General features: G+C 40.9%; 1 protein-coding gene across 6 annotated transcripts in view; it reads right to left on the bottom strand.

Annotated features, from left to right (window-relative positions):
* Positions 1-2,651: 2,651 nt before the first annotated feature.
* Positions 2,652-11,537, bottom strand: part of Itgav (integrin subunit alpha V) — an 88,131-nt gene continuing 79,245 nt past the window's right edge. For 4 of the 6 annotated variants that reach the window (NM_001398692.1, NM_001398693.1, XM_063283421.1 and 1 more), the window contains 4 exons: positions 7,634-7,747; positions 7,431-7,538; positions 6,534-6,656; positions 2,652-6,294 (listed from right to left, as the gene is read on the bottom strand). In NM_001398692.1, coding sequence (NP_001385621.1) covers positions 6,199-6,294; positions 6,534-6,656; positions 7,431-7,538; positions 7,634-7,747 — 441 coding nt within the window. In that variant the 3' untranslated portion in view covers positions 2,652-6,198. The remainder of the gene's footprint in view (positions 6,295-6,533; positions 6,657-7,430; positions 7,539-7,633; positions 7,748-11,537) is intronic. The other 2 variants (XR_010064599.1, XR_010064598.1) reach the window with 1 other exon arrangement.

The raw sequence follows: 11,537 nt of genomic DNA, 5'->3' as shown, positions 1-11,537 counted from the left end.
AAATGCATGATCCTGACAAGAGGAAAGAAAGGTAGGGGAAATTGGTATTTAAGGTTGGAATCCACAGAGATGGTTGATTGGTGCTGATGGGGATGGGGTTAGGCTATGTCTCATTGGAGGTCTTAGCTGCCGGAGTGAGATCTTGGGTGGTTTATGACGTTATCAAGATCAGCTGTCAGAATTGATTAAAGGATAGCGCTACAGCGAAGGTCCCCGGCTTTGACAAAGTGGTAGTGTGTTTTGTATTTGGAGAGCCTGGGGAAAGTTCTACATATAACCTGTCTCATCTGGCTGGGCGGCACTCCTCACTTAAAGCTGGCAGAAGAACCCTTGAGCTGCTCTCTGCCTGCCCTCCCAATTCTCAAGGTTGTTCCTCTCAATGTTGGTGGAGACAACAGGCTGGCTGCTCAGTGATGGAGAATATAAGAATGTGGGCTGGAGAGATGGCTCAGTGATTAAGAGCACTGACTGCTCTTTCAGAGGTCCTGAGTTCAATTCCCAATAACCACATGGTGGCTCACAACCCTCTGTAATGAGATCCGATGCCCTCTTCCCATGCGTCAGAAGACAGCAACCGGATCCTGGGTATTTAGTATTTGAATACATAGTGGCACCATATCAACGCCAACGAAGTAGGCTAGGAAATAGGTCAGGCTAGCATAGTTGGGTTAGAATAGATCAGATTCTGCCCAGCTTAGAGCCTGAAGCTTTTAATAACGATTAAGAGGTCTCCGTGTGATTGTTCAGAGCAAGGGTGGTTGTAGAAAAGCCATACTTTTACATTTGTTCTCCAATGTGGCACAGAATCCAAGCATGACAGATCCAAGCTTAGAGCTGGAGTAAGGTTTGACACAGGAGCTGGATCAAAAAGCCAGACACAAAACCCACCAATTTGTGTGGAGGAAGCACCTGTCCCCTGTGAGCTGGAGAGCTGGGATGAAACAGAAAGTGTGAGGCCTAAACTGGACATCAGAAGTCAGGGGAAAAAAAACCAGCACAAACTCCTGATCAGGTAAAAATTTTCTGATTACATGCTGAAGAAAGAGACTGGGTATAAAAAAATATTATAGACAGACATAGTTTGAAATTAACAGAGAATTAAGTAAAATTAGAGAGAATAAGACATGTAAGGATGAAAATAACAATAAAACAGTGTTTGGACCCTGTAAATACTATTTTAGATGGCTTAGAAACAGAAACAGAAGATGAAAAGACAAATAACTTAACTGAAATTGGCTCACACTTTTACAGGTAGATATATATTATTTAAAACAACGTGATGAATTAAATAAAGTTCAATGCGATCAAAGTGGAAGATCCTTTGCTTAGAAATAAAAAGATTCGGGCTGGAGAGATGGCTCAGCCGTTAAAGGCTAGGCTCACAACCAAAAATATAAGAAATAAAAAGATTCTTATCTTCCCAGGAAATTTTTATTTACCCTAAGTACTTCTATTTTCTTGGTCCTTCTAATTTCAGTGTACAAAGCAATGGGTTGCACAAGGAAACTTCTCAAGTGCATCAAGTACTATGGATAAACCCCATGCTATCCTCTCCTTACCCTCCTTCCCACTCTTTGCCTTCCTTTTCCCCTGGAACATTCCTGTCGTTTTTCTGTATGTGTGTTATGACCAATGGGTGAGAGAAGCTATGCAACATCTTTCTGATTCTGATTTTACTTAATTTGATAATCTCATCCATTTTCTGAAAATAATAACATTCTTTATTGCAGAATAAAACCCTATTACAAATATAAATCCTAATATAAATTCATTTATTTATCCATCCATCCATCCATCCATCCATCCCTCCGTGAACCCTGAACTGACCTCACAGCTTGGCTACTGTGAATAGTGTTGATTAGTGCCACAATTAACATGGATGACCAACTGTACTCAGTGTGCTTAGCTATCCCGGACCTCGAGAGCTGGGTCCTATTTTTAGATATCATGGACCCTCCATACTGATTCGCATAGTAGCTACCTTGGTTTACATTCTCTCCAGCTCTGACCAGGAGTGTCTGCTCCACACAGACTACCAAGCATTTGCCTGTTTGCTTGCTTCTTAAACAAGAGCCACTCTGACTAGCTTAAAACCAAATCTCAATGTAGTTTTGATTTGTATTTCCTGGCAGCTAAAATTGAACATATTTCATGTGTTTACCGGCCATTTTTACTTCATGTTTTCAGAGATGCCTGAGTATTTTATTTGCTCACTTAAATGACTGGATGGATGGCTTAGCTTGTGTGGTTTGGTTTTCTGAGTTCTTTACATAGACAGACATCGCTCGTCTGCAGGCTGTAAAGCAGACGGAGACTTTCACCTGTTCTATAGTTAGCCTCTTTTCTCTGCTGTTTCCTTCGATGCAGAGGCCTTTTAATTTCAAGTAATCTCACTCACTGGTTCTTGCTATTATTTCAAGTCACTGAAATGAAAAGAATGCATTTGCCTTCCTACGAATGTGACCTGACATCAGGTCCCCTTTGCTTTTGGTTTGTGGGTTACCTTTCTTTAGATAGCTAATACTCTTAAATTTGTGAGCTTGTAAGGAGCTGTGTCGCCACCCTGAAGTCCCTGTTTCGATGCTTTATTGCTGGTTCCTGTAATTAAGAAACATGAGATCTTAGGGGAGGAGAGAATCCACACATGAAGCTGGCACCAGATGTTCAAGTTTATTATACAGTCACAAGTTACACATTGGAAACCAAGCAGAGCATGGAACCTGCTTTTACTAACTCAAAACAAGCTAGCCAATGACAGGTTTCAGAAGAGACTCGTTTTATGTCTCACCCAATGTGGGCGATCACAAGAGAAGCCAAAAAAAAAAAATATCTTCCATGTTACTTAGAGAGCAAAGTAATTTGATACACACAGCTTCCAAGTTATCTTAATATACTGAAGATGTCTTAAAACTGGTAGGGAATAGTTTGTCTTCCACCTAAAATAAAATGCAGATTGGATGGTTTAGAGGTAAAAAAAAAAAAAAAAAAAAAAAGACCAAAACGAAACAAAAAAAGCAAAAAACAAAAAAACTTCACCTGTATATCTACAACTACAGCAGAATTGTTCTTTTCTGCTAATAAAAAATACTAATAAATTTCTACTCAGATTAATAGTGACAAATTAATAATTTCTTACTAAATTAATAGTGACTCATATTTAAGTTTCGTTACATTGTTATATTGCACTTGAGAACAATGACAACAGAATGCAAGGATTCAGTACCGCACAGGAAGTCCATGACATGTCAGAAATCACAGTGAATGCCAGTGTATACTGTAGATGGCATACCCACAGGTTCATGGTTCAAATAAAAGGAGTAAGTTCAAAGAAACCTTTTACAAATCACTAGGCATTGAGTTAATTTTTTTTTGCCTTTTTAGATCCCATAATACATTTTTGCCGGGTTCCCTTACTCATCAAATTAAATATACAAGCCACCCACAAGTGACATTAGGATAGTCAGTGGCCACACACAGATACTCTAGAACCACTTGCTTTTCTTCTCCATGAGGCTCCCCCACATGGGGATAGAACCAGCTGCTTACATAAATGCTGCCACCAAATTCCCTCCTTAGGGTTAGACTCACTACAGACACTCACTGTTCTCGTAAGGTAGCAACAAAACTCTCTGTCTGCTCTTAGTGATTTTCCTCATTATAGAAGTAATGTATTCACGAGGATTAATTATTAGCAAGTAATTTTGCGATACAGGTAGATTTAAGACAATAATATCTTGACTGTGTCACCTTTCATAGTCATTGAGAACATAATCAGAATTATGATGATAATTAAACATAAGGGGGCAAAGTAACCCTCACACAGATGTTTTAAAGTATCGACTCTAAAATAAATATCTCTGTAAGAAATCAGTATCAGTGTTAATATCCCTCATGTGTGTCAAATGTCCTCCGGACCAATCCATTTCTTTAATCAAACTAGATTATGAAAATTTCATACTTGGAAATAAATTTCAATTTTCAGTAAATAAAAAATATCAATCTAAAATAATCTCCTGTTGTTTCATTAGCTATATGCCTACGCTGTTATAGCATAAAGAGAATCTCAACATCTTTTCAGAGTTAACATTCAAATTACAATTCCTAATTTTACAGAGGTACAGATTTATATTTTTTTTAAAAAAGAAAATCCATACTGTTGTATGTGAAACCTACACATCATGTCAGTTTTCCCAGTTACAACATCTTTCTATCTCTAACAGAAAGCTACTCCTTGGCATAGAGCTGTAAAAACCAATATTGATTCGACTGCCAGAGAATGAGTTTCATTGGTTTTCAGGAATGAGTTTCGTTGGTTTTCAGGCAGTTATTATGCTGAAAGACAAGGAAGGCAAGAGTTTGTACGGCCAACTTAGTGACTGTGCAGTGGTCCTAGCTGGCCAAGTGGCATTTGGCCGTAAGACAAAAAAAAAATGTTCCTTCAAAGAATTTAAATCTATTGGTTTAAAAAATAATTATTATTGTATATATGATTATGATCTTTCAGGCCAAAACTCATTCATTTAAAATTTCATTAAAGCTAGATATAGGGTTCTGTCTATAGTCTAATTTGTACTCACATAAATGCGCTTCAAGGTATGAAAATATATTATCCTCCAGATTAGCTCATCCACGCACATGGAATTAATGTAAGATATGGTGGGACAAACTTTAATTATTGTTAAAATGTAGGAAAAATATTCAATATTTAAGAGAAATATTTTTCACCGCTTAATGAGGACAGCAGTTTTAAAAGCTATTAAAATTCTCAGCTTCCAATGCATAACATGATGTAATTGCACAAAAATAGCTATAATTAATAGTTATCCCGGGGGCCTTGAGGAACTGTGAATAAATCACCAACACTTAAGACCATACCGTCCTTCCTCTGCTGCCTCTATTAAAGCCCCAGAAAAGTAATTTGAATTTAAAACTGTAAGACAGCTTTAGGAGGTCTCAGTAACAAGAACTGCTTACACCTTTTTAGTTTTTATTCTGACTGCGGGGGAAGGTTTTATACATTGCCTTGTTTAACCTAAGGTACTACCCATGCTATCGCTAGAAACAAATCAATAGCCACCTTTGGGATGCTAATCCCAGCCATTTCTCATGGGGTAAGGGGGGGGGGAGGATATATCCAGGTTCCTATAGGTTATGAAGACAGTCTTGAGCCAGTCTCCATTTTGGAAGTGGAAGGAAAATATGAAGACAGGAGGAAAATAAATTACTACCAATTAAAAGCTCAGGTACAATTAAAGAGCGGATTTTTGGTGAGCAGGTGGGGTAGAGACATCTACAGAGAGTCTCTCGAGCTTTTATACGTTGCAGGCACCCAAACGAAGGAAACAGATGTACTAGAAACAACTTCCAACTCCAATGGCTTCAGTCATCATCATCAGCTGAGACCACGCTATTACATAATGGGTATTTTTAATTATAAAATTTTCTGCATGAAATGGCTTAAAGGATCTGATATAGAATTTAAATTACAAAAGTTAAAATACAATAAAATACAATGCCAACTACACATAAATAAAAACCTAATTTTCATATAAAAATACTGTACCGCTGTTAATACAGGAAGCTACTGTTTTTCCTCCCCGTGTGGAGGATTAAACCCAGAGAGTTGCATGTGCTTCGAAGTGAGCTATAGTCCCAGGAAAGAATTTTGATGGTATTATTTGTTTTAAAAGTCCCGCTGTGTAAATGATATTAAAATCTAAGTCCATGCAATTGCAAAGTCTTCAGTAGCTTATGAACTCAACTGTAGTGTGATGTGTACCTGTTCTAAGTACCTGTGCAAACTTACTGAGTTAAGGTCTAAGTCTGAACTGCTTTACAATCCTACCTGCCCTAACGTAACACCGCAGAGAGAAGCCCCACACAGTAAATTAGAAGCAGTAAGTGAAAAGGTACTATGCTATACAACGTGGTAACTCGGGTGCTATCTGTCTTATGTACACTGAAATTCCACCACTTAAAGGCCTAAAAACACGTCAGTGTAATGTGAAGTAAATGATCTGAACTTATTTATAAAGAGAAGTCAACAAATACCCATTTCGATTTTGTGGGTAAACTGAGGCTGCTGGGTGCCCTCAGCAATACAGTCCCGGGATTTTATTCTTCAGGAGAGAGATTTAAATCCGCCATCGGGGTGGTAAATTCGGAGGGCGCGGAAGTACCACAGCTTAAGAAACCCAGTTAGGTTTCAGAGTTTCCTTCGCCGTTCTCATGAGGCTGAAGCTGTTCTCTTTCTTGCTCTTCTTGAGGTGGTCGGACACGTTTGAAAAAGCCCATCTGCCAGTTGAAGAGAAGGCATAGATCGTGCTAAGTGATGGAACACTAAAAATACGACTGGCTGTATTATCACCTCGAAAATTCAAATGGCGTTCTCGTTCAGTGTACCATCCTGAAATAAACCCTGCTCACCAGGCAGCAGCGTTGTGGCCCTTTTTCTCCTTTTCTCCTCTCCCTTCATCCTTTGTCCCCCTTTCTCCTAGTCTATCCTCCTACCCCCTTCAACGCCCATCACTTACCCTGTACATTACAAATACCAACACGGCCAGTAACAGCAGCCCTGCGAGAACCGCCAAGATGATCACCCACACAGGCACAGGCATGGGTGCTGGCTGAATGCCCCAGGTGATGTTCGTGGTGACCTATTGGAGAAAGCACACTGTGTCTTAAATACCTCACTGGCCTAGTCAGTGAGTACATGACTTACTTTTAACAATTAATTCAGTCGTAGTCACATCATGGTTCTTTTTCCATACAATAATTTAGTGAGTATATGTTAGCCATCCATGGCATGTGCACACACACACAAAACTCCGACGATACGTTGACATCAGATTTAAATTGAAATGGCTAGGAAATTACCCAGTACAGATCATGACAACTGATCCTATTTTCAATACTTAGATATCTTCAAAATATGTTTGTTCATTGTATTTAGTTTTCTACCCTATAACTGTGGGGAGAAAGTAACCCCAAAATATCCCCTGACAATTTTGGTATACAGTTTAAAACCCTGCCACACAGCACCAAGTGATAAAGAAAAAGGGCCAGCTCTACTAATTCTAGAATGAGGAAGTAAAGGGACGTCATGGGACAAGAGCCTGGGCCAGTGATGACTCATCAGCTAAGGGCCCTTGTCACCACACCCGATATGTCAGGTCCAATCCTCAGGTCCCAGAATCAATTCTGGAAAACTGTCCTCCGACGTCCACAAGAACCCTGTGACACGTGCCCCTCCACAGCAGCAACAAATGTAATCAGAGAGAAAGGAAGAAAACGCTTTTGATTCTAAAATATACAATCCTCTCAAACAATGTATATTCTCACCAATTATAGTTAAACTTCCATTAAAAAAAAAAAAAGCTAAGGTGTTCGCATTGCCTTTCTTTATTCACTCTCTGAAGCCAGGGACTTACTAGCGTAGAGTTGAAGAGATCCTCAATCGGAAGATTCTTGTAAGGGAATTCTATGATATTAAATGAAGCGGATGACTTCAGGGAATAGGAATGGTTCTGGTTCTCCTTCTGCACAGAGACAACAATGGGATGGTGTCTTAGGCAGCAAGCCTTATCATTCCTTTGAAAGCTGTATAAATCTTCTGGTACACCTATCTGCTTACGTTCATAAACGTCTCGGTCCACAGCAGGGATTTCACGTACAGGATGGCGCTCTTCCCTCTATCCAGTCGACCGACCTGGCAGGTGATCTGCAAGCACTGAGCAGTTCCACAGCCCTGCCAGAACAGACCATTTCCTCACAAAGTCAGACCACACTGTCGGCTGGAACGTTTGAACAGTAAGCATTCTTACGTGAAGGCCAAAGAGAAATCTATGGCTTCTTCTGTCTTCTAGGCATAATGCTTAACAAGCAGGAAAATAGTTAACTCTGTGCTGTATTATTATTATTATTATTATTATTATTTTATTATTATTATTATTATTCTCATATATTACATCCAACAGCAACTTTCCCCCTTCTGCTCCTCCCAGTCTTCCCCGCCATCTCCCTTCAGAAAAAAACAGTTTTCTTTCGTTTCTTTCTTTATATGTTTTGAGACAGGGTCTTGCTACATAGCCTTGGCTGTTCGAGAACTTACTACGTAAGCTAGGTTGGCCTTAATCTCACAGAGATCTGCCTACCTGTGCCTGCCACCACACCTGGCAAAAGCATTGTTTCATGGTGTATATTACTCTTAGGAACATAAAGCCTGTAATATTGAAAAGTTCATTTTTATGACAACAACCAAACATTCTCCGGGCAAACCCTGAACACGGTCATTGTAAGACGCTGGATCACAGTAACTCTGTAGAAGAGCAAAGAAAGCAGTGAATCTTTAATTATTATTCTGCGTGAGACCTGTGGAAAGAAAAATCACACGCTGGTGACACCTGTGAAAATTAGTGTTTTCCTCAGGAACTTGAAGGTTGGCAGCTAAGGGAAACAAATAGCCACCACGACCATGTGCTGGTCACATCCCCCCATGTGCTGGTCACATCCCCCCATGTGCTGGCCACATCCCTCCATGTACTGGCCACATCCCTCCATGTGCTGGCCACATCCCTCCATGTGCTGGCCACATCCCTCCATGTGCTGGCCACATCCCTCCATGTGCTGGCCACACTGCACCACACCACATGCGTGCCCCTCAGAGCATGCTGTCCAGTTAATGGCACCAGCAGCCGAGGAACAGGAAGAGAAGTGAGCTTCCTCCACCTGATAAAGGACATCCTTGAAAGAAGCACAACTCGATGTACACTCAACAGAAGACCACAGGCAAGGAGAGGGGTCTGGACACGCTGCTTCTCGTCAACTGCACAGGCCAAGCCAGTGTGGTTCAGCAGGACACTGACAATAAACAATAAAGCCACGCCGTCTCTCAGATGAAAAGATCTCATGTATTAAAAACCAACCCAAAACAACAGCGACCACCAAGCAAGCTACTCTAAAACTAATAAAGACCTAATCAACAAGTACAGACACAACGACAGAGCACAGATCCTGCAGGGTGTACAAGTTCAACATACAACTAGGACTTGTCGATTGTACACTAGTGACAACAGCAGAAAGAAAAACAACATCAAAACGAGAATAACTAGTGCAAAACTACGACACTGAAAACTAAAAGCTTTTTGTGAAAACTCTGAAAGGAACTGAAATATTATTGAAAGGAGCGAAAGAGAACCTAACTAGATAGCCTGTGTTCTGGGACGCAAGAGTTCTCCAATCAGGGTTGGACCCACAAACTGCTACTGGGATGAGGGTGGCCCTAAGAAGTCTGCACACTGAACCTAAAGTTCATAAGGAGCTGCTCGATGCCAAACACCAAAAATAAGTTTAAAAGGGAAGAAACTAAGCCAGCCACAGTGATGCAAGCTTGTAGTCCCAGTGCTCACGAAGCTGAGGCAGGAAGATTAGTAGAAGTTTCAACCTGAGCTGCAGTGAGATTGGTCTGTTTGAAAGAAAAAAGAAACAAAGAAAGGAAGGAAGGAAGGATTTCAAAACTTGCCACAGTAATAAAAACAATTTTTTTATCATCATTAAGGATGCACATTTAAATCAGTGGCATAGAATTACACAAGAAGTAGAGAGTGGATCAGTCAGTAACGCACCTGCTAGGCAAGCGTAAGGAGCTGATTCTGGTTCTCAGCACCCACAGAATGAAAGCAAGGCACAGAGACACACGCCAGTTATCCTACAGCTGGGAAGGAAGAGACAGGAGGACCCTTGGGGCTTGCTAGCTGGCTAGTCTCGCCAATCAGTGAGCTCCAGGTTCAGTGAGAGACCTTGTTTCTACAGAATGCACTAGGAAGAAAACTTCAGTCTGAAGAAGTTAACTAGACACAAGGAAGTTGCGAATTGATTTACTGCAAGATCCAGCTATACCACTCTTAGGCACATAGCCAAAGGGCTCCACGTCATACTACAGAGATCCTTGCTCATCCATGTCTGTTGCCACCCTCTTTATAATAGCCAGAAATTGGGAAACAGCGTAGATGTCTATCGACTGCTGAATGGATAAGGAATTACATAAGGGAATATAATTCAGGTGTTAAAAAAATAACATTTTGAAACAACAGTAAATGAATGGAGCTAGAAAAATAAAATCATCCTAAGTGAGGTAATTCAGACCCAAAAGTCATGGTATGGGGCTGCAGAGATGGCTCAGTGGTTAAGAGCACTGACTGCTCTTCCAAAGGTCCTGAGTTCAATTCCTAGCAACCACATGGTGGTTCACAACCATCTGTAATGGGATCTGATGCCCTCTTCTGATTTATTTGAAGACAGTGACAGTGTACTCAAATAAATATAAATAAATAAATCTTTAAAAAAAGGGGGGGTTGGAGATTTAGCTCAGTGATAGAGTGCTTGCCTAGCAAACGCAAGGCCCTGGGTTCGGTCCCCAGCTCCGAAAAAAAGAAAAAAAAAAAAAAAGACATGGTACCTGCTTTTACTAAGTCAAACCAAGTTAGCCAATGACAGATTTCAGAAGAGACTCGTTTTATGTCTCACTCAATGTGGGTAATCAAGATTGGAAACCAAAAAGACCAGTATTGTATGCCTCCTTCTCCATCTCCATTGATTGAGACAGTCTTTCTCTGTATAAACATGGCTGTCCTGGAACTCACTCTGTAGACCAGACTGGCCTTGAACTCAGGGAACCACCTACCTCTACTTCTGCTGAGATTAAAGGCATGCAGCACCACTGTCTGGCTCATACTTTCTCTTATATGTGGATGCTAGTTTTCAAAATGTGTGCTACAATCTGAATAACCACAGAGGTTAAGTACCTAGTAAGGTATGGGGGCGGGGAGAGAGGGAGACGATCTCTCGGACAAGCAGACATAGCATGTAGCATTATGGAGAGCTCAAGGGAAAACTAGACTAGAAGACAGGGGAGTGGGTAAAGCAGGGAACGTCAGGGAACTAGACAGCACTGGGAAACCTATATGGAAACCTATTACTATAGAAGCTTCCTGAAAGGGATTTAATGGAGTCACCACGTAATGGGGAGAGAAGGCTCCAGTTAGACCACCATAAATCTCCACTGCTGGAGATAGGTCACATCTTCCTTTGTCGCTGCACAAAGGAGCCCAATGGACATCCCCCAACATACAGGCTACTGGTTGTTCTCCACAACCTAATGGTAGAGTCCTACTACGGAGGACACAACTTACTTATGTCATCTACAGTGGAAAAGTCCAGCTGGTGCCTAACTAGAAGTTCCACCCCTACCTGACTGACCTTCATGGGACTGAAAAGGTACCCTGCATGCTACTGGTGGAGAAATGTGATCATCAGTATCACCCAGCTACAAACCCTGTGCCCTACCACAGTGACCTGTCAACAAGATAGGCTGGGGTAATAGAGGCACCAATGTTATGTGAGTAACCAACATTTTTGTTTTTTTTTTTAAATGAGGTTTAAGGCCCACTCCATAAGATGGAACCCACTTATGTAATTGACACTACAATGGTGGCCAAGAATCTGAGATTAGATAAGATAGGTCATGGGACAAGGGGAAA

This window comes from Rattus norvegicus, chromosome 3, assembly GCF_036323735.1.
Source record: "Rattus norvegicus strain BN/NHsdMcwi chromosome 3, GRCr8, whole genome shotgun sequence".
Lineage (NCBI taxonomy): Eukaryota > Metazoa > Chordata > Mammalia > Rodentia > Muridae > Rattus > Rattus norvegicus.
Note: the sequence above shows the minus strand (reverse complement) of the source record. Positions and strands in the feature narration are given on the sequence as shown.